The sequence below is a fragment of the Patiria miniata genome, unplaced genomic scaffold, assembly GCF_015706575.1.
Source record: "Patiria miniata isolate m_02_andy unplaced genomic scaffold, ASM1570657v1 HiC_scaffold_3, whole genome shotgun sequence".
Taxonomy (NCBI): Eukaryota; Metazoa; Echinodermata; class Asteroidea; order Valvatida; family Asterinidae; genus Patiria; species Patiria miniata.
In genome coordinates this window covers 22,447,148-22,475,098 of record NW_024037069.1, presented here as the reverse complement: position 1 = coordinate 22,475,098, position 27,951 = coordinate 22,447,148, and the positions used below count along the sequence as shown (strand labels likewise).

General features: G+C 40.7%; 1 protein-coding gene across 1 annotated transcript; it reads right to left on the bottom strand.

Annotated features, from left to right (window-relative positions):
- Positions 1-269: 269 nt before the first annotated feature.
- LOC119736561 (uncharacterized phosphotransferase YvkC-like) lies at positions 270-27,588 on the bottom strand. The gene is given in 41 exon segments (XM_038210575.1): positions 270-646; positions 999-1,073; positions 2,333-2,435; positions 4,328-4,404; positions 4,686-4,731; positions 5,101-5,179; positions 6,035-6,126; positions 6,695-6,766; positions 6,923-6,989; positions 7,448-7,551; positions 7,791-7,850; positions 8,046-8,204; positions 8,665-8,747; positions 10,013-10,097; positions 11,169-11,300; positions 11,557-11,658; positions 12,505-12,576; positions 12,725-12,814; positions 12,981-13,053; positions 13,527-13,633; positions 14,931-15,002; positions 15,238-15,338; positions 15,659-15,776; positions 16,281-16,357; positions 16,566-16,636; positions 17,040-17,104; positions 17,742-17,812; positions 18,343-18,470; positions 18,714-18,802; positions 19,324-19,380; positions 19,619-19,755; positions 19,925-19,992; positions 20,475-20,622; positions 21,256-21,389; positions 21,749-21,795; positions 22,320-22,494; positions 23,156-23,269; positions 24,488-24,556; positions 25,489-25,751; positions 26,739-26,926; positions 26,929-27,588. Coding segments are annotated over 41 exon segments (4,017 nt in total). The 5' UTR covers positions 27,014-27,588; the 3' UTR covers positions 270-584.
- Between the last annotated feature and the right edge of the window lie 363 nt (positions 27,589-27,951).

Below are 27,951 nucleotides of genomic sequence, written 5' to 3'. Positions count from 1 at the left end.
GCTTTGCCAAAAAGATATTATTTTTGATTGAAAGACCGAAAACAGACCAAGTGTGGCAATTTATATTTGCCTTAAACAAATTACAGTTTTCTGTCATAATTCGTTATAACAGGAGCTAATTATAAGGAATTGGACAATTCGGACGATTCACAATGCAGTGCGCCACCAAGAGTTTGCCAAGGAGAGTTCATTATTCCCAGTGCATTGTGGGTAGTGGTCGACAAATTCACAGCGCGGGACATTTGAAATTGGTAGTTTTTCCAGTCAGTAGTTGCGAAAGCGTATGATTCAAGGATCTGTTTGCCTTTGCCTTTTTCTTTTTTCTTTTTTTTTGTTATCATTATGATGGGTTTATTTGTATTAGGCGACAGAACGCTATGCCCTAATCTATAACATATTAATTCAAGTTGTCTACTGACACTCATTGAAATGGGCCATGTTTTGTTTACCGTAAACTTGAAAAATTGACTCGCAAACTCTTGGTGGCGCACTGCATTGCGATTTTCATCACCTTTACAGAGGCTTTATTTTCACTTTATTCTTAAACAAACCAGCCTCCAACATAACGCGATAACCATTGAATCTCAATCAGTTGCTTGTATTTTATCGATAGTCCCCTTGCCTCCATCCAGAAGAACAATGTCACCTGTGGTGAGAACACAGAGTGAATCCACAAAACAATTCCAGCATGAGGATAAAATAATGATCAAGGGGGGAGGGGGTAAAACTGCGGCAATAGCAATTTAAAGACATCAAATATGGGTTAAAGTTAGGGTTAGGGCTAGGGTAATAGGGTTAGGGTAGGTTAAGGTTACGGTAGGGTTATGGTAATAGATACTCTTACCCTGAGTCATTACAGTATTACACTGTAACGCTCTTACCCCTGAGAAATAACTCACAATCGGTAACAAATACAATTAATGAGGCAAATATTTTATTGTACTTTTATTTTTGGAGATGGATTAGACACCAGTCACGGTAGTGTACGCTGTACTAACCTGACTTGAAGACGACGGTAGCCCGTTGTACATTGACAACACACGGAAGGCCGTACTCACGAGCAACAACAGCACCTAATGATGTACACGTTCATAAGAATACAACAGAATACATGACTGTTTGGTGGCAATGAAAGGACACCTTACATGTAAATCACGACGTCGCAAAATATTTTACATCAAATTTGTTTCATGATATCACAAAATATTTCGCGATATGGAAACAAACAGGCAAGCTTGAGCAGTTGGCGGGAAGCCGTTTATTCTTCCATACCACATAAATTCGGGTAATCCTTACCTTCAGGACCCCGTTCTTATATAAGGTTGAAAGACTCACCAAAACAGCTGACTAAATGACACTCCAAAGTGACGTTCTGATATTTCTTGACATATTTTAACAGTTTGGCAATGACACCTTCTTGAATATCAGCAGGTTTAATTTTGTAGAACTTAGAGGGCAGGGCTTTGATTTATGAGGGGTTAAACCGTTAAAGACGACGATGACAAACAGAAAATATTTTTAAAAATCAAGATGGCGTACTGCAAAGAAAAGGTAGGAAAGTCACATTTCTTTGAAAGTGCTTTCAAAATTACAACTTACATGATTTTATCTGAAGAAAAAAGACTGCTTTAGGACAGTTATCTGCAACAGTCACTTTTGAACAGAACTCGGGAAAAAAGGTGTCCTAAATATAAGGATTACCATAATTCGCTACTACACATAGAATTATGCTGAAGGGTGCTTTACATGCAATCATAATTATTAAATCTTTAAAACAAGCACCTCGGTGAAGTCACTGCTGTAGTGTAGTGGATACTACATCGGATTACAAATCCGATGGTGTGAGTTTGAATACCATGGGTTTCTTTTTCTTCTTCTTTACTCTTTTTTTTCTTTTAAGAAGCTTTGTTAGTCATTTGGAACATTTTTTTTCTTTCACCAATTTGTGGTTTGGAGGATCTTTTTTTCAAGGGAAAAAAAGTCCAAAAACCTGACTTGCAACTCAACAGTGCTTCAGTATACGCCCATAGCGAATTAGTGGTGTAGGAAAAAATCGCTGGCGGGAAAGACGGGCGCCTAAATGTTCAATTGTTTGACAAATCTGACTGAGTGCTTCCATTAGCTCACCCATCTACAAGAGAAGGCAACTATAGTTGGGACAGTCGTATAATAGTTGGGATCGCCTTGTCCATAGTTGGGACGGGGCGTAATTAACTGACTTCAATCAGGAGTTCAACTGCCCCATTCCAGAAAACAACTCCGTGCGAATCGAGCGGTTCCTGAAGTCATGTAATTAATATCGCCATTTAAACTTTGGGTTGTTTTCGCTCACCGTGGGAAACGATTCCACCAATCTCGGTCACAAGACCCTTGATGAGAGGAAAGTACGGGCTCCAGCCGATATCAGTGATGCGTGTGACTAAGATGTCTCCTTGCTAGGGTTAAAACAATGAAAAAAAATGTACTCAATGTAAGCGATTTTGAATCAAAAATTTCAATTCAAATAGACATTTACATATATTTCCATATATAGCGAATATGCAATAGTGAATGACTAATGAAGTTAATTAGGCAGTGATACATTCAGAGGGAGAATTTACAAGACAGACCTTCAAAAAAGAAGAAGGCTGATATTGAGGTATATTCAAAAGACCAAAATGCTTAAAGATTTGCCTTTTTACAAAGACAAACAAAACGAGACAAAGGCAATCAAACATCAACAAGACATGATAACAAGAACACAAGAACGGATGGTACATAAGCAGTTTCTCAGTGGGGGGTGCTGGGGGGCTGGAACATTTTATGGGGGGGCGTCATGTAGGGGCGTCAATCGCTTCTCAAAAGTGAGGGGGGGGACATACCTTGATCAGAATTGATGCGAGCGCGAAGCGCGAAGCCCTTACGGCGTGGGGGTTCGGGGCCCGCTTAAGGGCCCCGAAAAAAATTGGATTATTGATGTTCTGTAGTGTGATCTGAAGCAATTTCTTACCACTTTCCTCCATGCTTTAACTAATTTTTTCTTAGCAAAAGATAATTATTTGAACATCGTTTTCAAGGTTGGAGTCATTGAATCAGCTATCGGTATTCTGAGCTATAGGCGTGGGGTTCGGGGCCCACTTAAGGGCCCCGAAAAAAATTGGATTCTCGATGCTCTGTGGTGTGATCTGAGGTAATTTCTTACCACTTTAACCAATAATTATCTTAGCACAAAAGATAATAATTTAAACATAATTTTCGAGGTTTTGTCAGCAAAAGGCATAAGAAAATTGTTTGAACATTGTTTTCGAGGTTGGAGTCATTGAATCAGCTACCAGAATTCTGAGCTATAGGCGTGGGGTTTGGGGCCCGCTTAAGGGCCCCGAAACATTTTGGATTCTAAATGCTCTGTGGTGCTGAGGCAATTTCTGACCACTTTAACCAATATTTTCTAAGCAAAAGATACATTGTAGTACATAATAGGGCCCTGTAAATGAGACACGAGATCAAAAATCTGGGGGGGGGGGACATTTGATATTGTGTCCCCCACCCTTCAAAAAGTGGGGGGGACCAGTCCCCGGTCCCCCAGGATTGACGCCCATGGCGTCATGTAGATCAATGATAATTTTTTTAGAAACTCAAAATCTCAGTGTGGGGGGGGGCGACTGGGGGGCGACAAGGTTTCAAGGGGGGACAGTCCCACGGCCCTCCCCCCCCCCCCCCCGTGGCTACGCCACTGATTTCAAGGAATTTTAATTGGTCTATTATTATTATTTAGCTTATGTGAATTGAGGAAAAAGTTTGTGCGTGGCCGATTCGCGTGATATCGCTGACTGAAACTGTGTGACCCACGGACCACCTGTCTATAAGACGTGTTCCGTGGTGTGAGCGAGCAGTGCAGTGGGTGTTAATACGCATTTTAGATTATCATTATGCGCTATGTCACGCCGGTTGTCAGCTTACTAGTCCGCGGTCGCCGGTCGAAGGGTCGTTTCTCAGTGGTCATCATATGGATCATTCACGACTGTTTAGATTTAAATCAATGATAATTTTTTTAGAAACTCAAAATCTCAGTGGGGGGGGGGGGCGACTGGGGGGGGCGACAAGGTTTAATGGGGGGGCGGTCCCCCCCCCCCCACGGCCCCCCCCCCCCCCGGTGGCTACGCCACTGTACAGAAGATAATGATAATGCTGAATGCACATTAATAGAGAGGAAGAAAGGACGGAGCAATGTATATTAAAGAGAAGGAGCTATTTTAGATAACAGGGAAGTGAGGGAACAAGTGTACAAACGGGTTCAGTGAGAGATATGTCCTGGTACAGTGATTGGAACAATGCCACGTGGTATCACCTGTATACTGGGAGCATCTTGAAGGCTTGTGACGACTCTAGCGGTGCTTTTCACGATCCCTGTGCTAATTGGCAAGCCTGGACAACAAATAGTATGACAATTATCACGTTGAGTCACATGTCATAATTCTGCAACACAGTACTTACTATATTGTTGAAGCATACACCGGATTACAGCTAATTAGATTAGTTTGATTATAAGTAAATTCCGTAAACACCATTGACTCTATTTTCAGCATAAATTAAAAAAAATACGCGCGGTGCTTGGCTCTTAATCTCTCCGGCTCTCTGTCTCTCTACAAACATCAGGGGTAATCTATGTAATGATTCTGTGATGAAATTGTTGACTAATTTGGTACCTTTTAACTGTATCCCCGCTCTGTGTGTCTCTTCTTCCTCGGAAATCTGCAACAGAAAAAGTACGAACTTCAAAAGAAGCGATATGATTCTATTTGACGAAACACTGATTTTGTAAAGACTGTTTTTCTTCCAAAAATCTTACTCAAACATCTCAGGAGACTCGGGGGTTGACAAATAAATTTAGACTAAACATGCACTGTTGATAAATTATCAAATCTATAACCAACCTTCCGATAACAAACAGGACACTCCTGTGAAACTTAATCAAATACGATGCTGATGATTTTAATCGAAACTCATTGTTGTTCTGGAAACGTTAAACAAGTTTGTTTCGCTTTTGACACAGAATATGAACATTCTTCGAAACTTCCATGTTTCAGATAAAGTCACTTTTAATCATAAACATGCGCTTACCGGTTTTGGGATTCCATTGGAGATAAGCGGGAACCTGTACAAGGCTTGTTCTGGGAGGATACGGCGCCTGCGCAAAGCCCTTTATTTAAAAAAAAAAAAAAAAAAAAGGTTCAAGGATTAAAATCTTCATGGATAACAAGATTGTGAACCATCATAATTTTTCCGGTCTTTAACCGCACTTTTTAATGCATAATTCGAACTGAACAAGGCTACAGAAGCCAATTCAGGTACAGGTCTTGGCTACAAGAGAAATAAACAGAAGAGTAGGTAGGTCTACTCGGGAAAACTGAAGGAAGAGATTAACATTCTTCTTGATAACAGGACAGATCATATAGGTTGCTTCAGTCGCATCCATGCATGCAGGAGAGTCCATGGACGGTAATGGACAAGTTTGAAGAGCGGGGAGGGTCGACAATAAAAGTTGACAGGATTTCCCCCGGTCACCTGGCCTCTTTAAAATCGAAAAGCGGGGGTGGGAGTTCAATCATGGACACAGGACACTACCCCACACTAGGTTCCGCTCTTCATCCCAATACATGTACCGACGGACACAGGGTTTTGCTCACAAAACTATTTTGCCAACGGCAAAAAAAAACCCCGATTAATTGGGTGTATATCCCACACCTCCTCTTACGTCGCCCGTGGCCATTTTTTACCCACTGTCAATTTTAACAAATTGGAATGTCCACAAAATACAAAATCTAACGCCGTCACTAAGTGAATCTTTCCATACGAATCTATGATATGAAGACCCATGCGCAAATGCTAGGCCTACACAAAAAAACGCACCACTTGGTAGGCTATATGGATAAGAAGGGGGGGTACATAATTCAGGAGCTCTGGGCACAACTTGAGGCGTCAATTCCATGTTAGCTTTCGGGGAGAAAACAGTTCCAAACGACTTTAATTTTCAATTTTAATTTTTGTTCATTACCTCGCTACTAGAGCAGGTGATCTGTCCTTGAGTAAATGACCAATTTCGGACGGTGTCAAGAAAAACAGCAAATCATCATCTGGAAGGCGGCCCTGCATGGTAGACAGAGTGTGCACAAAAAAATATATACGGATAGGCCTATGCATAACCAATCCGTCAATCCTATCGTGAAATGGGTTTACATTCCTATGATCTGTTGGTCCAATCCTGACTTTTCTTCAGTTACAAGATTTGATACATACATGTACATGTATTTTCTTATGATCCTTGTATATTACGTCCCAAAAATCTTCAGCAATGTTACTTTAGGGCAAAACGACGCATAAAAAAACACCAGTTACATTGACTTAAGCAATAAATACTGCTTAGTCACTTTACATGCCAAGTAAAAATCTTCTGATGACCTAAAAAATATATGCCGATGACCAGTCTCAAGAAAGACACACTGTATGACAGTTTTCTTTGTCACCTGGTTTTGCTATGCAAATTTGTCACCAGGTTTTGCTTTGCAATTTTTCTCCATGCTTAGTAAAAGTTGGTCACAGAATTGGTCCAAACGTTCGTGAATCAATCATTTCCGTGCTCAAGCAAGTTCAGACCAGACCAACACCAGAAATATCATCTTGTTGATTGCGAGGGGAAAACACCAAACTTTGTTACCTCTTTGACCATGAGTCCTGCTAGTCTCCAGAACGCTTCTTTCCTGTGGTGGTTCAGTCGGATGCTTAAGGACTTAAAAACAACACAACGAAATGATGAGCTAAGCCTTTACGACGGTATGTGTAGTAACAAGAAAAGACAACAATTAATTCTATAGTAAACGTCTTCACGAACTCGTCCAGGTTTGCAACAGTCATCCGTCGAGAAACTGAATATTATGGTTCGTACCTTACTGCGCTCTCTGCTTGCGACTGACACACGAGCCCAAGGCACGAAGAACTTGACTATCAGCAATCTATAAATGAGGACAGAAAACAGGGACGTATTTTTCATTTTCCAATGCCCTTGAGCATTAAACTGAGGTCTTGCCATGATGACTGATAGCCAGGCAAATGATTCTAATCCCAACTGCAGCCCTTTACACAACATGAAGGATCTTGCATAGCTTAACACAGTACAGAAATCAAATAATGCAAGGAACTTGGTCACAGTGTCAAAAAAATGTTGTTTTCATCAATTGATGCGTGACTGAAATTAAATGAAACTCATAGGGGTTGAGGCCAAGGCTTAGGAGTATCTGCACAACCAAGTATTTTCAAAATTGACTTCATGGTTTTCAGTTATTTTAACTTTTTCGGGACACACTTTTTAGGACATACTGTATATACTGTCGAAATTTCTTTTAAGAAAAACATTTCCAAATTAATTCTTTTAGTGTTATTTTAGAATATAGGTAACCTGAAATACATTCACCTCATAATGCTAGACAGGGAAACTGTTAGTCGGTCGACAGCCTCTTCGACACTCAGATATTTCTTTTCGGTAGAAGTCGACAGGGAACCAGACTTTAAAATTGCCTTCAAACGAACGATACCAAGGTTTTTTTGTTGGTTTATTTTCAGTACTTTCTCAAAGACAATCATGTACATAACAATTATGAAATATCAACTTGTTTGAGCAGAAATGGGACATACATATCTGTACTGAGTAAAATAAATAAAAAAATATTAATTAATCAAGATAAAATGCCATGATAAAATATCTCAACATTGAGTGTGTGAATATGTCATTGATTTATTCAGGTTTATAGAGTAACCTGCACAACTGGTATCGTCTGAATCGGCTCCATTCCCCAAGACTTTTCACGTAGCTCAATCTGCATAAACATTCATGAGGAGATAAAAGAAAAACACAATCAGGATCAAACTTTAAAAACTCCAATCATATTATTTATGGGTAATTCAGATTAGGCTTACGAGCTTACAGTTTTACAAGTTTATTCAAACAAGTAATATCAACTCAAGTGTAACAACAATCTCGAAACCTTTTCCTTTTTTTCTGTCTAACTGACCTCCTTGATGCATCGATGTCCGTGGACCTTCAAGAATTCAGCGAAGGCAGCGCCTGCTGAGCCACTAGACGAGGATTGGATCCAAGCTAATGCTTCTTCAGGGGCCATGTCTCGGAAGGACTCGCCCATTCCCTCTCGAACTATTGCCCGGGCCACTCTCTACTCGAGGGAGAATTATTATCGATGGTAAAATACAATGTGAATATAACTTTAAAAAGCTTGCCGAGGAATACATTGGGTAACTTTTTATGAAAACTGTGAATCAACTAGCAACTTGAAAATTAACACAATTACATCATCAACAAAAACAAAGTAGAGTTTCGCGCGATTCTTGATCATTATTATCCCCACAATCACATGATTGGGCTTCTTAGAGGCATCGATACACCCCGGTCACAATGTGGAGGCCAACAGGCGAAAGTATCACGACGAATCTTCACACCAAGATGTTCACATGAAGGTCTTGTAAAATGAACACACAAACTGTGAACAATAACAGTTTTCCGAGTCTTAATAGCGTACCTTGCACACAAACCTTTTTTTATTGGTCCCTATTAACGTTCGTATAGAGACCAATTTTCTAAAAGACTAATAATAATGTTCAGAACAACATACGAACCTCTATGGCCAGGGGCACATCGGCACTCACGACCCCTGGGCACGAGGAGAGCAACATGGCGGTTTCACCATCGGCATTCACATCTATATAATAGATGAAGGGATCAAGGTAACCGATAACGTTATGTGTTGTACTAGTCTGAAAATTTGGAACATGTGTATGAGAGACCCAAAGCTTAAGGTTATAAAATGAAAACATGTAACACAAGAAAATAGACTGGCACCTTATACAACCAGTCCAGCAACCCTTCAGTACTGCATCAATCAACTTGTGCCAAAAGAAACATCTGGCATGTCTGGTAATAGTCTCTATTTCTACACATTTTTCCATAGTCAGCCACCAGATTAATGACATTGAATGAAGAGGTCAGTTTTTTTCAAACAGTTGGACCATGGTTGGACATGTACCAGTCTAGTGTTTAGCCTCATTTTGAAAGCACTTGAATTCCCTGTCATGTGCAAAATATTGAATAAAAGTCTCCTTTAAAAACTGAATTGAGTCTTCAAACTTGGTCGGTGAAATACTGAGGACCTTGTCTATGCCTCATGAACATTTTTGGAGATTTATGTCAGCCAAAGAGTGAGTAAAGTTTGCATGTTTTTTTAGCACTCCAGGTCCAAGTCTGGTGTTGTATCAGATCTGTCTTCCCTCCCTTTGTGGACACATTCGCAACCAAACTTTTTAGACAGGTAGCCTATTTCGCCAAGCGCTGCATGTTTATCCTAAACGTTTATACTCTAGGCAAACACAGAATTTGTGACGTCCCAAAAATATTCGCGTTGGGAACTTGATATCAATTTTGGTTCATTCTCACTATCTTTACAAACGGAATTGTTCTCGGATTTCATCTTCCTACAAAAACAGCTTCAAGAGCCATGAATCAGAAAAGCTAAAAGTGCTGTTAATTGATTAAAAAGCACCGTTTCAGACAAAAATACGTGGGGTTCGAGTCTACAGCACCTATATATATCCAAATGCTTATACATTAAATCTTTCCAAACTAGAAAGCACTCAGAGATTGCAACCCCCCGCCAAGGCTAAACAATTCCCCGCCATATTGTCAGTACACCAAAAAAAAAAAAAACACTGGCATATAGTGAAGAATCCTTTAAAAAAATCCTGGATCCAGACCCAGATCCGGATCACCTCCAAAATCTAATCGATTTGTACTTGTACCAAGGACCAATATTCGGAGTTATCTTCCTACGGACGAACCAACCGACCAATCAACCAAGAAGCAAACCAACGCCGATGAAACATAACCTCCTTGGCGGACGTAATGTGTTGGACGCCTGCGTACAACGCGGACTCTACTTGATGCAGAACAATACAGCCCGCCCTCACTCACCCTTTGACGCTCCTTTGATGATCTCAGTGATTAGTCGTCGGCTGACGGTGGATTTAACGCTTTCATGAAGGTGATACATACTCGCCTAGAACCACAAAGAAAACCAAAACCCCTATAAAACATCAAACGAAAATATAACTCACATCCACCGCCCCTGGTGGTGACTTCAACATGCTTTAGCCAGTCATTGGCTGGATGTTGTTTGTCAACATTTGACCCAAGGTCACGACACAAGCGCACGGAATATTCCCGCACAGTCGATCCTGGTATATTGTGGGTCCAGACCGGTAAATAAACTGCCATAGACCTAAGTGTTAATTACGCGCACTTCACAAAATTATTAGAAATACTAGCAACTCTCTGAAGTGTTCAAGACACGCATCAAATTTAAGCATATTTCATCATCTTTCATTTTCTGTTCAAGTTTGGTGGCGTTAAGCGATTACTTTTGGGAGAAAATTCCATCCAAAGATGATTACCCTTAAAAGCAGTCCTGAAGCCCATCGCCATTTTGAAAATGGACGTCTACGCAAAATAGAGCCATTGTATGGCCTAAATTTCATCCAAATTTCACATATATATATACGAGCTCGCAGTCCTCTGCACGGCTTCCAACCTTCGGTTTTTTTTTTACAAATCATCAAGTTCACGGCCCTCAAAATGTTCTCATACCGGAGAATTTGAGGGCATGCAAATCGTAATTTGGCCGGCGTATAGGCAATTTCGGACCGATTAACTGGTCTGCGCCCATGTACCGATAGCAGTCAGTCAATATTGTTTTTTGAAGTGTTCGTTTCTCTCACACAATTCTGTGCAAGTAGCAAAACTTGAAACAATGAACTGTTAAGTATCTTCAAAGTGCTCCTTATAAAAGAGTCCAAACTCAAGTTTTGGACTAGAAAGGGTGCTTTTTCCTACTGAAAGTGGCATATCAATCCCCATTTTGTTTGCTTTCAAAATATACTCGAGTTGGAGCGTGGTATGTTCTTTTTACTCTCATGTTCGAATCTAATCAGGAAGTTTTAGGTTTAGTTCAGTGATTCGGTCCGCTTTCAACCCCAGAATTAATCTTGATTTTTCCCTCAAAAAAATAAATGAAAGTTGCTTCTATACGACCAAAATGAAATCTTTAACGGACCCATGACCCATCTCTTACCAGACCCATGTCAGAGTTCATATTAGCCATGATGTCATGATACTGCTCATGCGCAGTCGTCCAGTGTTTGGTCAGCGTCTGCAAGACTCTTTCCATCAACTCCTCCTGGCATTTGCGACTCACAAAGAATTTCTGTTACAAAAAAAAGTAGTGAAACCAACCAAAAAGACTAGCTTCGGGCAACATTTCTTCAGCCGAAGCCGAGGAACTATATGAAAGTTTTCATCCTAAGTTGCAACTTCCATTAATAATTTCAATTGAATATGTGAAAGGCTTTCATAAGAAACATCTTTGTTTCACTGTATTGGTTATCATCTTTTGTGTTCGTAATTTTATACTTTACAAAACAAACGGAGATATTGAGAAACAATTTTGCTCTATGATATACCTTAATGTATTTGAGCGTGTTGAGATGTCTCTGCCATCTAGACAATGCAGTGTGGTCTGATACAATCCTCTCCGACTCAGCAAGGTCTTTCGCATCTAATGCCTTTCCAAATCACAAAAAAGGCAAAAAAAATGTTCATGGTTTTAGGCAGGGCTGGTTGGGTTTTGGATGGAGTTTTGTGTTGGGTTTTAATTGGGGGAGGTTTGAGGATGGTTTGGGGGTTCAGTTTTGGGTTGGATTTTGGGTTGGGTTTTGGGTTTTGCGTTCGGTTTTAGATTTTGAGTTGAGTTTTGGGTTGGATTTTGGTTTGGGATTCGGGTTGGGTTTGGGGGTTGGGTTTCAGGTTGTGGGTTGAGTTTTTGGTTGGGTTTCGGGTTGCGTATTGTGTGGGTTTCGGGTTAGATTTTGAGTTGGGTATTGGGTTGGGTTTTTGGTTGTGTTTTGGGTATTGGGTATTGGGTTGGTGTTGGGGTTGGGTTTGGGTTGGGTTTTGGATTTTGGGTTGAGATTTGGGTTGGGTGTTGGGTTGGGTTTCGGGTTGGGTATTGGGTGGGTGTGGGGTTAGGTTTTGAGTTGGGTGTTGGGTTGGGTTTCGGGTTGAGTTTTGGGTTGGGTATTGGGTTGTGTTTTGGGTTGGGTTTTTGGTTGTGTTTTGGGTTGGGTATTGGGTTGGGTTTTGGGTTGGGTTTTGGGTTGTGTTTTGGGTTGGGTATTGGGTTGGTGTTGTGGTTGGGTTTTGGGTTGGGTTTTGGATTTTGGGTTGAGTTTTGGGTTGGGTGTTGGGTTGGGTTTCGGGGTGGGTATTGGGTGGGTTTGGGGTTGGGTTTGGGTTTGGCTGGGCTTGGATGGGCTGGGCTGCATTGGCTGGGCTGGGCTGAGCTGGGCTGGGTTGGGTTGGGTTCAGTTGAACTAATCCTGACAAATAGCAATAAGATTGCAGGTACTCACCTCGCCACATATAGTACGTCCCATTTCCTTCGAGCTAAACATGCTTGCCCTACTTGACAAACAATACAAGTCCTGGAATGAAGCAGAGATTCAATGAATATAATTATGCAAAATAACAGTAATTTAAGGCTTATTCGCCTCAAGAGGCAATGGTAGACGTTTAGTAAGACGATGATTCACTTGAAAGATTGTTCTTTCTTTTCACTTATTGTTTACCTACCGTTAAGTTGAAGAATCCTTGATTGTGGAACGAGTAGATGGTTCTAACGTTCGGTAGTATCAGAGGCCTCCCGAGTGCAATATGATCAAGCTGAACAATGAAAAAAAAATAGCCAATGTCATTGACTGAAGCTTTAGTTTTCTCCAGCCTACATCAGCTTAAAATTGATTTTTGTTTTTAAATCATGTTCAAATAATAATCTCGAAGACTGACATTATGTTCACCTGCCCTGAACCAGACTACCGTTTTAACTTACCTGAAAACCGAAGTCGCAATTAAAACAGAAGTGATGCAATGTCAATGGCGTCATACTGCCTGGACACATCTCCCTGCACAAAGAGTTCAAATTTAATAATCACTTGCAAAGTTTATTTAATGTCAGTTTGTCTAGGATTCATGCATTTATTTTACAGGGGGCGTGAGACCCTAGAGGGCCATATTGATCTTATATCTAACTAGGTCATATACCAATTAAACAAATAGAATATTATTTTTCATGGGTCATACTGGTGATGTTTAGCGACAAGAAGAAAGACATCTTTCAAACGTACAAATTGACATCTGTTCTGCTTATACATCATTTCGTGCTGTGCCTATTTCTTACAAGTTTCTTGAACAAATCTCTACGTCGGGTATGTAAATAAAAGGCCGATGACAAGGCCGGATTTTACAATATTTCATTTATTCGTTCTCTCAAGTATTTTAAGGGCAACAGTGCTTAGTGTTGGAAAACCTGGTGACTGAGAAATAGTACGAGAATGATTTAGGATTTCAAATATAAAGAAAAAAGCAATGTTCTTACTGGATGTTACCGGTGGTGACAAGTGCTCGGTCGGTGGGCACACCGGTATCGAACTCATGCAGCAGCTCGTAATGACAAGGTGCATCCAATGTCGTTATTGCCCGTGCCTGCAAGGAACGACATAGGCATACAGGATCATTTGCATACATACAGGGTGAACCCCCCCCCCCCCCCCGCCCCCCCCCCCCCCCAAAAAAGAAGGATATGTGGACTTTTATGTTTTGGGTATCAGCTACAGCTTTTCCTTTCAAATACTGGAAAAAAAATCATGAAAAAAGCAATTTGGGTTGCTGAGAAAATGTCAGTTATGTATAAAACTAAGTACAATGTAGTTCTTTTTTTATCATGTACACAAATACTTTAAACAGTGGAACATTTTACTGTAAACCTATACTCTGCAAATATATTTCATTTGTGCAATTTCTTCAATATGTTGACATATATATGATGCTGAAAGGGTTTAAAATAGGACTAAAAAGGATGAGATACCTGTTCAGGTAGAACATAAAAGGTTTTTCCATTAAATTCATTTGTACTGTTGTCATATTGTGTGCCTTTTTGTTTGTAAGGATTAGGACTTGCACAAGTAGGTAGGGTGAAAATCCCTTACTGTGGTATTTTTTTGTGTACAGGATGAAAAATGACTACTTTGACATAATTGGCATTTTCTTCGCATTATAAAGTGCTATTTTCATGATTGTTTCAGTATTTGAAAGCAAAAGCTCTCAGTTTTAATCTGATACCCAAAACAAAAAAATTCACAGATCTTTTGTTTTTTAAAGGCAAATGTTTTAGGCTTGCATTTTTTTGGAGGGTCAACCTTTATATCCCACAGTAACCTACCGATTTATCATCAAAAAGCTTATTTGGATCGTACTGCTTTAAAACACGCCGTGGAATTATTCGATCTGATTTCCGGTAATTAACAAGAAATCCAGAAATGTCGGTGATTTCAAACGATCAGTCATTTGACTGATTTTTGGAATTAAAGAGTTATAGACGAAATCGCGACTCGTGATAGAAAGGTTGTGCGTGATTTTTCCGTTTTCTCAAAGAGTGTAACAGACCTTATTCGCGAGGACGCCATTTTCGATCGTGTTCCCTGAATCTATTTTACAATTGTGAACTGTTGAATGGGATGGCGCCAGACTCTTTGATGATTGGAGTGCGTGCCAAGCCTCACTTTCAAATTTGTTTTTAAACCTGGCTCCATTAAGACATTAGGCTATGTTTAATCACAAATTTTAAATTATTCATCACAGTAGACTGGTACCAATAATGTGTAATGAACTTTAATTTCATTGCTTTCACTTCTACTCGCAAGTTTCAAAAATGAAGAGTTTACCTAGGTTTCAATTTATCGTGAATAAAGTCTATGTCCACAGAGCTGAGACATTGATTTACCTGAAGAAGGTATACTGTCTCGTCCACCACTGCGTACTCGATGTCCCTGGCATCGCAAAAATACTCGTCCAACTGGAATCAAAACATTAAAAATTCACAATGACTGCTTGTTAAATAGGCTACACCTTGAATTCTCACACCGGCAGCAATTAAAGAAACAATTAAGTGAAACTTAATTGTATGTGTGGATGACTGGTAATTCTTTTGAGAGCAGCACAACTTAACAAATGTTGTATCTGACATATATATAAAAGACCTTAAGTTGGGCAAAGCTTTCGTGACTTCGTGGAATGATGATTCCACTTACCAGTAGCGCAATGCGACCGAGCTTTAAGCACGTGTCGTCCGTTAGTGCGCAACTCGCAGACTCGGATGAGGGTAGTGACGTCACTTCGGTGCCTCCTATTTCTGGATTAATTCATTCGGACAGAAAAGAGAGATTTCTATAGCTGATGTGTTTAGTCCCCCTATATCTATACATGTACAAACAATTTTTAAAACCGTATGTCATGTATCTAATAAAATAATGTGTAAAGGCACATAATTTAGGGGGTTTGGAGTGAGCGGCATACCAAAAAAATACAGAGCTTTGGAAGTCAACAGAAAACCATGTTGATTCTAAAGATTGCCTTATGATTCACTTGAATGTTGTAATCAAGACGATATTATAGAGTGTATTTGGAAAGCTCTGCTGTGATTTTCAGTGGCTAACTTCATTATTCACTTACCTGCTATGAATATGGCTTCTTGTTTCCGTCCGATCTTCTTCTCACTTATCGTCAAGCCTTTCTTGCTGTCTACTTCCAGGGTGATTGTATCGGCTTCGCTTACACCTGCCACCACTGACTGCAAAATGATGGTCAGGTCTAAGTTTTAATAATTGCTCCCTATCAAGGATTCCGTGCACAAGTACGCCCTCAGGGGCGAAAACGCGAAGGACTGAAGGACACCAGAACTTCATTGCCGACGTATGCCTGCGCTGTGCTGCAAAAACGCTATACGGGGACTTATCCCGAGAACTGGTCGATTGTGCGTAGGCCTACTCCGCGACACTGGCAGATATGGAGGGGGCAGCGGATCAATCATCCCAAAACACAAAAGTCATTTCTTGCAAAGAACAGGATAATGACGACTGTTCTTATATATCACTGCTACTCATCCCATTCCCTCTGCGGAGTCATGAAAAACAAAGAACTTGGGGAAAGAGCGCCATCTAGCGTCAAATTTGCAACGGGGGTGGACACATCGCACCCGAGATTTTGACAGGCAACTTAGATATACTATTCCTCAACAAAGGTTACATACACGGACTAATCAGCTGATTGGCTGAAGACAAAGATGAGAACGTACCTCACCGAGTCCAAAGTTGGCGTTGATCACAATTTGTGCTGGATTGCCAGTGACTGGATGTCGACTGAATATCACACCTAGAAGAGGGTCAAAATGATTCCATTGTAATTATAGGTCCACTTCGTGACATGTCTTCTAACACAGTCCTTAGACACAAGGTAATAAATTGTTGTCGTAGACTGCCGTACTCTGTGTGGGAATAAATTTCAACGATTTCTGTATCAATGGTGTCTTTCCAGTTTCTTTCAGAATTAGTTTTAAACATTGAAGAATTTACTTCCAAACCTGCACTTTTGGCGGGAACTATTTCCTGTACGACCACCGCCATGGTAGATTCCACTGGCTGACCGTACTGTCTGAAACAAAGGAGGAAATGCAAACACTGAAATTGATTGTGATAACAGTGCGCGAAGAGGCTGATACAAACGAGATTCCTAACAGAAGAGGTTGGATTAAAGGAAGAGGAGAGGCCCCTAAGGAGGGTCTTACCTCCTTTATTTTTTGCTGTTTTCATTACTTTGAATAGAATGCATTCAGAACCCAAAACACTGCTGCTATTCAAGATTCCTCTTCTTCTACACGGTGTTTAGTAGGTACATGATCAATGTGCTTCTTTGTATAACACCCCATAGGCTGCATGTGTTCTTCCTGAAGGCCCCTCATCTTTTAAGTTTTTCCCCTTTCCTTTATTTCAACCTTAAGTTATAATTAGTTGACTGATTTTGGAGTGAGAAAGAAATTCGTAAAACGTCTGTTCACCTTCGGTACTGGACAGCTTGGAAGGAAAACTGCGACGCCCAACACTCTTGCACAGCCTTGAAAATCTGGAATTGCAAGACCCGTTTTTTTTTTAATCATCACCAAAATAAACTATAGGCCTAGGGTGAGTCAAAAAAACGAAACCCAAATGTCGGGACTATTGTTTTAGTGAAGTTCTGCATGTAGCACTTTCAAAATCTAGGATATAACAGCCCAAGTTCATAAGCTTTCTTATAGTAAAAGAATCATTCAAATCACTTATGTACTTTTCAAGTTACGGAATTTAAACACAACCACCGTTGTAAAGTTCTGTCAACGGATCACGAAAAAAGTGAGCGTTCTTTCAGCAACGAAAACAATTCACACACATCCCTATGTGATTTTTTTTCGTTGTCATGACAAATGAATAGATTTTTTTCTCACCACGAAGTGACAATGTATGTACATGGTATGTCGCTAGCGACAAACGACGTATTGTACCAAATTTTAAAAAGTCTAACAAAGACTTCGAGAATTTTCTCTTCAGTGATACAATGCATGACTTCAAAACGTCTCGTGAGTCTTAGATTGAAATATTTAGTTGCATGGGTCAGTCTGAAAGATTAAGTATAATCGTCATTTAGGCAGTAAATCACTGTTATACTTTTCGATTATTTTTTCTTATTATAATGTAAATGTAAATTTTAGCAGGTTTTTCCTTACCTTTTCCATTGTGTTCAAGCCGAGGTATGTTTCCATCTGTCCTGCCGCTGACATCTGTGGCGTGTCCTCGCCTGAACATGAGCAGGAATACGTGTACAAATTTCAGTTTGATTTCAAAAGAAACAATTTATTTATTTTATTTTTTCTCGAACGTTAGGCCTACCTTTCCTATTTCCTGGGGCCGAATGTCTTAGTTTTACGGATTGGAAAATAAAAGCTCTGACAAAAAGTTCAAATTATGGTTATCTTTACAATCAGACGCGGATCCAGAGGGGGGTTTTGGGGGTAACACCCCCCCCCCCCAGCTCTGTCAAAAAAAAAAAAATTCTCATACAAATTTCTAAAAAAGAAGTCGAAACCCCCCTCCCCCCCCCCTCCCCCTGCTGTGACACCCCAAAAAAATTATACTGGTGTAATGTCCGCCTGTTCAAAATACGGTACACCATTCTGTAATGAGTAATGAGTCGAATTTGAACAGCGCCCCCTATTGAAATTGGTACCAGCCCCCAAAATAAAATTAAAGATTGTTTTGACTTGAGAGCAGTTTTAGGATTTGTCCTGAAGTGTTAAAATTATAAGTAATGTATGTATGCATACGTACCAACCGCTGAGGAGCGCACGGCATACGATTGACCATCTTGAGGACTTCTAAAAAGTTCCTGAAATTGGCGGGAAATCTCCGTCTTCATGTCGTCTGCCAGCTCGGCTTTGCTGAATACTGTCACAGTGCTGACAAATTCAGTACAATTTTTTTTATAAAGGTATAATTCTGTTTCAAATATCTACTAACATCATAGTGAACTAATGGAGTTGGACTATTTGAATATCATACATGAAAACATGAAGATAATACAATAATATTACCTTGAAATAATTAATTTCAATTCAAATTCCATGCCCTGAAGGTGAATGCTTCGATTCACACACAAAAACTTTTACTATCAACGTATCGTATAATGTCGTCTTGGCTACCTGTCACATGACGTCTTCAGGTCTCCATCTTGTATCCCACAAGACACCTCGCTTAATGTCTTGACAGCAGCTTGCAATTCCTCATTAATCTAAAAAAAAAAGGAGGAAAATTTCTCAAATGAAATAATCTAAACGCAATACCAATATATGAATATGTTTGGATTTTTAGTCAAATCAAAACCCATGACACCGAACACTCTAAAAAGTACTGGGTCAGAATTCACCCGGAATCCGTGGTATAGGTGACACTTTTCCTGGTCACAATAAGACTGTTGTGGTTCATTTTCCGGTAATTTTTACCCGTAAAAAGTGTAATTGTAACCAAAACAAATTGTCGTTTTGACCAGGAAAAAGTGTCAGGTCATTATGCCCCAGAATCAGGTTCAATTCGGACCAGGGACTTTTTACAGTGCAATCATTACATTTCAATTTATTAAAGAATTTGCTGTGATTTTTTTTTTTTTTTTCTGTAAAACAGACCATTTTTTCTTTAAAATTTTAAAATTTGCGCTATGTTCTTGGTTAATTTATCCTCAAATAATTTCACGTCTTCAAAAGATGGGTGTTTTGGGGGTTCTTTTTTAAGTTATTAGAATTTAGTAGGGCCCACCTGAAGATGCCGGTTGAACGCAGTCGTCGTAATACAAAACCCGGTGGGAACGTCAAACTGTTCAGAAAGAAAAGAATATATCGTATAGCTTATTGCAAATTTAATGATGATTTAGGCCTTATTCAAGCATAACGTGACAATAATGTTTTTAAATATGACCAATCTCGATAAAATGTCAAGTTTTCATTCCATGTAAAGCTACGTTAAAAGGTACTTTTGTCTCCCACAGAAGTGAGCGAATATAAATGCTTTTAAGTATCCTGTCAATTTGGCAAATATCTTCATCCTTTCCCACCTCGACATCTTCGTGTCGCTTGAGTTCGACTAACATGGCCAGTTGTGATCCCTTGCCTCCTGCTAACGAGGAAACACGACAAGAGGGCGCCGCCAGCGGCAAAACCCAGGCAGCTAAGTCTGCTTCAGAAAGGCTTTCTAAACACAACCCAAAAAAATGAAATCAGACGATGCGATAAAAAAAAAGGAAATCACAAAACTAAATCATCCAACACATAAACAAATTGCGTGTGCCTTATTAATGAAAAATGTAAAAAAAAAAAAAAAAAAAAATTTAAAAAACACCTTGACATTCGTCCATACCAACCTGGTTCCTGGTAGAGTATAAGCGTAGGCCTATCTTGGTCCGATGCGGCGGGGTAGTGTCCTTCATATCTGTCGATGAAATACATGTAGCTTAACTTGACATTCATCTTGACTTCAATTTTGCTTTAAAACTTACTTTTCAGGACAAATAAAAATACACGCGATACTGATAATTGGTTACAAAAAATGTCGAGCATCATTATAATTTCAAATATATTTTTGAACGAAAATGTTCGAATAATGAGGGTTTTTCGAACAAAACGCAGCCAGGAATATGAAAATAAAAAAGATGAAAAATCCACTAACTTTATTTTCTTTGAAACATTAACTTAAGCAAATGAGTCCCCTTTTTTGTGGTGAGGACTCTTGTAACATTGTAACATTGGTGACCATCGTGTTAGAAGTTTTTAGTGTTGCACTTTCTTTTCAAGATGATTTTCCGATCCAAGGAGCAGGGAGAGTGGGTCTTTTCAACACCGCTTTCCAACAATCTCCTACCGGTCACACCACGCCCGTGATAACCCCGGTCCGTCACCGATGAGAAGGCCTACCTGATCATCGTCTGGCAGACTCCCCGTCCATGCACGCCGTTAGCCCGGTAGCTGGTCAGAGACTCACATACACGGATTCCCTGATCTCTGTCCGCGTCAAAGGGAATTCTCTCCCCCACCTCGGCTTGTATCTCAACGGTAAAGTTGTCTTTAGAAAGATGTATAAGAAAATATCAATGGTCGGGTTGAAAACTTATTTGTGTCTTTTTCACCGTACATTATGTATTATATAATTTCAAGTCTTGAGCAATTGTCTGTATACTTCGTCTGGTTTCAAGATTTTCTTCCGTTTATTCTGGAAAAATATCCAACGTCCGGGCACACAGACATAAAATGTGCCAGTGGCTTAACTGGGAGGGGGGTGCACATGGATTCATGGAATCCCCCTACCCATACTCGATGTTCCAGCTATAGCGACCAAAAATGTCCTTTTGAAACACTTGCATTACCATGAAGAAACTAAATGCTTTTGTTTCATTTTCTCTCCACAAAGGAGTATCATTGGGTACTTGCATTAGCTCGGGAGTAACCTGCGATGGACTAGCATCCCATCCAGGAGGAATTGAAATATTTTCAGTCGTTTCATGCCACAGGAACCGGAGATAATCGCCGGCATGATTGGCCACATTCACTCGTGACAGACCGTACTTTTTTTTTACTTGTATTGCTTCACTATTTACTATCTTATTAACAAAGGAAAGATGGTGCTGTGGTTTTTTTATTATTATTAAGAGAATGCTGAACTTCGGCGCAGGAAAACAAACTGAGTACATGTACTTACTTTCGAACTGCACGCTAAACGAGAACGTCTTAGGGGGTTGGTTAATATTCTTCAGCAATTTTCGTACAGGCTGATCCACAGACACTGCAGGAAATATTGCCCCGTTGGGCTTGGTCATATAGCCCGAGAAAGTACTGTGAAGAAGTGGTAAATAGTGGTGATTTACGCACACTTTTGATGATAATAATTCTAATGGTTGCAGCCAATGTCCGCACCTCACATCCCTCCTTTGTCTTTGTCAGTTTATGGGGTTTTTTGTCATTCTATTAAACAAAATTGCGCCATGCCCAGAATTGTTTTAACATTTTGGAAAAGTACGTTTTAAGTTGCTTTATTTGAGGTCAAAAACTAAAGAACTTCGTAAGAATTAGTCAGATTGTTATCAAATTGTGGCTACTACTATATAGGGACATGTAGAAATCTGAAGTTAAATTATATTGCTAAAATTTATGACAACTTTATTTTCCAAATAAAAGGAAGAAACTGTACTAACCTGTAATCCTGTTCGCAGTATGCACCGACATGTAAGCAAGTCCCATCCTGTTAAAGGTCAGATGTTAAAGGATAAACTTTATTTGTTTTGCTAATTGAACGATCGAACACAAACTGTATCCTGCGATTGTTCCAGAGGCCAGAGCGCATGTACAGGTTGTCCTATATGACTGAGGACTTGGGACAATGGGGTGTGCGATAACAATGGGCCCGAGGACCTGGGCTCAGGTCCTCGGTAGAATTTCGTGTACAAACCTTAAAGGAGCTGTCGAGAAAACGTTAGTGTACAAACAAAAGGGAACAAAAGAAGGAAAGGGGCAGGTCCTCATGAGTATAGTAAAACGCTATGCTGTGTGTGTGCGTCTGTGTTATATACACTGTAATGCAAACAAAAACATATCATTGACGGAACGGGCAAAGACTAGCTTTTTGAAAACCGCTTACGTCATCATAAGGGAGACTGTAAGTACATTAAAAAAAAAACCAGCATATTTCTTTCAATTTGCATCTTTTAAAATGTCCCTCTGCTCCCGACTTTGTGCCGTGTACGTATAGTTGATGTTAGGACTTACCTCTAACACCATGTAGTTGATGATGTGGCTTTCCGCCCTCTCCCAATGTCTCCGCATCCCGGATGAATGCGATTTTACACCGCGCATGACTATTGTCTTCTCCTCCTGATCCTTGACCTGTACCACGCCATGGATCATACCAAACTGCTCGTAATGATGACCGTGCTGTCCTGTCCTGTTGGAAGAGCGGTATTTGAAATACCATGTTATAAATAGAATATTTTTTTCTACTTCTGTATGTTTAAACCTGTTTACAGCTTCGACCCGGAATTTGGGTCAGATTCGACTGGGTTCCGGGTCGGATTCGACCTGGAATCTGGGTCAGATTCGACCAGGAATTCAAAACAGATCCGACCGGGAATCTGGATCAGATTCGACCCGGAACCTTGGACAGATTCGACACAGAATCTGGGACAGATTCGACCAGGAATCCGGGACAGATTCGACCCGGAATCGGGACAGATTCGACCGGGAAACGGGTCAGATTTTACCAGGAATTCGGGTCAGATTCGACCGGGAATCCAGGACAGACTCGACCGGGAATCCTGCCTGTCAGATTTTAACCAGACAGTCTTAGGTCAAAATTACCATTTTCATCCCAAAATGACACTTTTCTTGGTCAAAAAGACAATCTTTATATGTCAAAATGACACTGTTCCTTGTCAAATGGCCGGAAAAGGCGACTACTAGAGCTTGACCCAGACATTTTGTTAGGTCAAATATGACCCATATATGGGTCGAATGACCCGGGACTAAAGCGTGTGGAATCACGTACGCCATGAGAAATGCTTTCGTTCGAATTTCACATTGTGGTACATTGTGTTCAAGATACTTACCCAGGGACAGTGCCCAATACCTCCCCGATACCCATGCCTTTAGCAAGATTCTCAGCGGCCAAGCGGGGATGGACATCGGTCATGAAGTCAAAGTAGGAGGTGAAGGCACTCCAACTGTCAAAAAACAGTAGGCATAAGGAAGAGGGTTTTTCAACAATGGCACAACAGCGATGGATTTGTTAAGATTGGTATTTCGAACTCGTCCACAAACGAAATGCCCGTACACGGTATATACATGATTATCGACAACACTGAGGGGGGTAACGGGACGCAAAAGATTCGTAAGTTTGTTGGCCTATGCTCATGGTAGCATCATCAACAATACTACTGACTGAGGCACTTGGGACCTGAGTAAATCATCAATGCAAGTTACTTAAATGGTATAGGTGGGGGCGGGCTGACGTCATCCGATGAAAACATCTATTCATTTGCACACCAGTTTTCATCGGTTGCTTTGTGTTACCATTCAGCACTCCAGATTCAAGAACTATTGAGGTCCAAGAAAATGGGAGCTAGATAAGCCAATGTGAAAAAAATCCCGGATGTCTGCCGTGATTCCTGTCAAATTAATACTAGCTTTTAAAATGGGCTTACAATCATCATACAACAGTAGTTTGGTTTAACACCAAAAGGATGACACCAAATGTGCTGATTGTTCCTGGAACCTAAACATGTTTTGTTTTCTGTACACTAGGCCATTAAAATAGTTTTTTTTTCATGAAATTTAAAACGAATGTGTATACATAATTATGGAAGTATAAACATTAGACTGTCATTAAACCATTGCTATGACGTCACACTATTGTTAAAAGTGTGGATTCGGATCTGCGAATCTCTTACACTGGTCACAAAGTGTGGACTCGAAACGACGAATCTTTAGTAAAGTGTGGATTCGGAATTACGAATCCACACATTGAACACGTCGGACAATTGTTCTCCATAATGAGCCTGAAAAAGACCGTCTGCGTTTCCGAAAATTACCAATGCATCTTCACTGTCACATTCGCCGCCGTCACTGCAGAAACTACTTCTAGTCAGAAAGAAATCGTCGTCTGAACTATTCATTTTGTCGTAAGGAGCCTATACACATAAAATGGCTTGGTTGTACGGGTGTGGTGATACACATGCTAAACAGCCAGGGGAAAATGTTGCAACCTGACGCCACTTCCGCGCTTGTGTACGAAGTCTATGGAGAGTCATTTCAAGTATTTCCTAACAAAATTTGAAACATTTCTCAGTCCCAGATTCATGTCTTATCATCATTTTTGCAACGAACCTCCTTAAATTACGAATCCACACTTTCTCGTGTATTCTCCTTAACAGAATACTCACAGAAGCGTGCATCGTACATGTACCAGTGGCCGGTCGTCAAGTTCATCTTCGGATCTCCTAATTCCGACACTGAGAATTCGAAATCACCCGAAAATAAGAAAATCAGAAAAAAAATCATTCAAACATGAGTTGATTTACAATTTGACAACGAGTTATGGTTGCAGTAAATTATTGTTTTCAAAGGATATTAACACACACTAGCTGCAGTATATACCAGGGGGGAAAGAGTTCACTTGTTCCTCATATTCAAAACACAAAATCTAACAGTACAAATAATGTTTAAGTCTTGATTCCAATGTCTTTTTTTATACACCCTGAAATGGGTTGAATGTGCGTAAAGTTCAGTTTTCCCGCTATCTTCTCCCTGAAGAAGCACGAGAGTCGTTCCGTTAACGTTTCCCTTGTAGTGTGCTGGTAGGCCTATAGGAAGTATTTTGGCTGTTCAGGTTAATTTGCACGTTCTATCTACTAGTTTTTAATTTGCCATGGCAAATTAAAAACTCAGGAATGATAGTTTTCTTTGGCCTTGAGAATCATTTGGTTGTAAATATCTGACGATCAATCTCAAGTTTTGTGGATTGCCAACGACGTTCCCTTCGTCTTGAGGTTTTTTTGGTTTTCCTCAGCTTTTCATTGTACCAAGGGTGGATTTGGGCGGCATATGGTTGTTCGGGAATAAATCAATATTTATTCAGCAAACAGCTTTGACCGAATAGTAAACGTTCACGTGCGGTAACAGCCATCACCCAGCAAAAACACGTGCTATAGTTGTCAAGGCAATTTCGAGTTTTTGTCGCAGTGGGAAAAAGTCAAATTAATCGCGAAATCTCTTTTGCCCATTGGCAGAGGCGACCCCCCCCCCCCCCACACACACCCCGTTCGCGAGGCCTGTACCCCTCCCCTCACAAAAATGGGGAAAGGTAAAAAATGAAATGAGGTTCCTTGTACTCTCCCTGGATATTTGGCACTAACGATGACGAGGGGAAATTCAAAATAATTACCGGCACAGCCCATTATAACTGATCCGCCAAGTCCTCAGTGGTTCCAGCACCGTACACTTGAGTCCCTCCCCGGTAAACTCATCCCCGTTGACACGGCCCTCCATCAGACAGGCCGGGTGTCTGGGTAGGACCAGGTCCCCTACCTCAGGGACACGGAGAAGGAAGCATACCTCCCGTCGGTCATCGAACCGGAGAGTCACACGGACTACGAGGCAGTGATCGCCGGTCGCGTCTGAACCGTTGATGTACAGCGATGTGTAATCCTGGAAAGGGAACAGAATAACCCTCGGCCTTCATTCCAAACTGTTCCAAGCCTATCCATTTTAATGTTGACTTTGAAATACAAACCCTATCATTAGCTGGATCAAGATTAAGCTTTACTTAGGCCTATATATAGACGTGATAATGTTTGCCTCTTGCATGTTCAGTATTTTAGCTATCCATGGGTAAAACGTGTCTATAAAGGATTAATCAAGAATGCCTCACTCAGTCTATAGTGGCGTATGGGGGATGCATCCCGTTCAGCCGAAAAATATAATGTAATGGAACTAGTAACATGGTCCAAACAATTATAAATTGAATGCTAAAGTTCCAAAATGTACTCTCAAATTGCCTAACAATAGCCTACAGGAGAAAGCATCGCATTTTTCAAAATTAGCACGGGGGCATGCCGTGCCTCCTTCGGCACGACTTCATTCACCCCTCCCCCCCGGCCCCCTTCATGTCAACACCCCTCCCCCTCCTGAAACAGAAGAGATACATGTAGCTAGATCCTCCCCCTTTCATTGAGTCGGCTGGCACAGTAAACCTGCAATAAGTTTAAAGAGAAACATCTAAACCAGACACGCTGTGCTCATCTGGCTTAACCGGAGTCCAAAATGCAGGGGCATCCTCATTTTCTGGCGGGGTACAAAACGTCGAAGCTTCTCTTTTTTTTTTATTTTTAAAGCTCTCATTTGTTCTCCATGCTTTGGAGTTGGGGAATATAATGTGCTTATTAGAGACCAAACATGTGTGTCCCTCTCCCCCTCGTATCACAAACAAAATAAATGTTTACCAAGATATTCGGTAAATTACTTGACCGATTTTCAAAGTACAATTTGACAAACATTTGTGAAAAACGTTACCCAACACCCAAGTTTTACCTTACTAATAGTATTAGGAGGTTACGGCACATTTAAAACATGTAAAATTTTACATCACTTGTGTAATCTTTTCTGTCTGCTATGGTCGTCAACAGCCTCACTTACTCGTGGCTGACGGTCTCCGAATGTGCCACCGTACTCCAACCGACTCATCTCTCTCGCCTTGGCCTCCATCCTATCGTGACTCGTCACTCGCCGGTGCAGGTGCAGGTACCTCCGTCTGGACCACAACAGAACCCAGCGGAGCCAGAGATATTTGACGGGGAACCAAAGACTCCTCGGTGGTTCTCCGGGGAGGGGCGAGGGGAAACATAACTAGCGAGGATATACACGGGGAGGGGGAGCAACGACAGCCATGGTAGGAATGAGAACAGGTCCATGTTGAGGAAAATACCAACCAAAATGTTGCTCTCTTCAAACGTTGTGCACACTCCACTGAGCCACCATCGGCGGGGACACAGTGCAGAATGCGGGCCGCAGTGGGGGTCTGAGGGTTGATACTACAAGGGAGCGAGAACGCAAATTGTCAACTTTTATCACAATCAGGTTTTTGATGACATGCAAGACGAAGCGGGTAATGTTGAGCCAACTATACCCTTAAAGCCAAATCAGTGATATGCTAATAGGCTTATAAAAAGAGATAGGTACCCTCAACTATTATGTCATAAATAGGTTGCTCGTGAGTGTACATGTACATAGTACATTCGCGAAATTGCTGTCGGTTGTTTTGCTGTTCAGGTCAAGTCAGATAATCATATTTATTTTCGACAAATCCATTTCGGATTAGCCCATGAGAGATAGTAGTCAACTTCACACACTCACAATCTCACCCACACTTTCAGTATACTAGGGTTTCATCTGACTATAATTCCAGAAATATCTATGTGATTGTCTCCAGAACAGTCGCACTGTAAGAAGTTGACAATCGGCAGGTGTATTTTCTGAGGCCTACAGCATACAACTATACACATAAACATATATACACATATATATACAGACCGCACCACCCATATGCATGCTAGGCTGCACTTTTTCAATGGGCACTGCACTATGGGCTCTGTGCGGATTTGTACTATGTACACGCAGTGGTACGGCCGCGCGTCGCGGCAAAATGCATGATGGCGTCGGTCGGTCACCCCCATTGATCTCCATATACACAGACTGGATAGGTCATCGCGCAGTGTTTGTGAGCGCAAATATGTATCCTTGTGGAGACATTTCCACAATAGGGAACAAAAGATTGTATAGGTCTCCACAGGGCAATTTCTATAGATGAATAGGTCTCCACAAGGTTTTCACGAAATAGATATAGGAATTT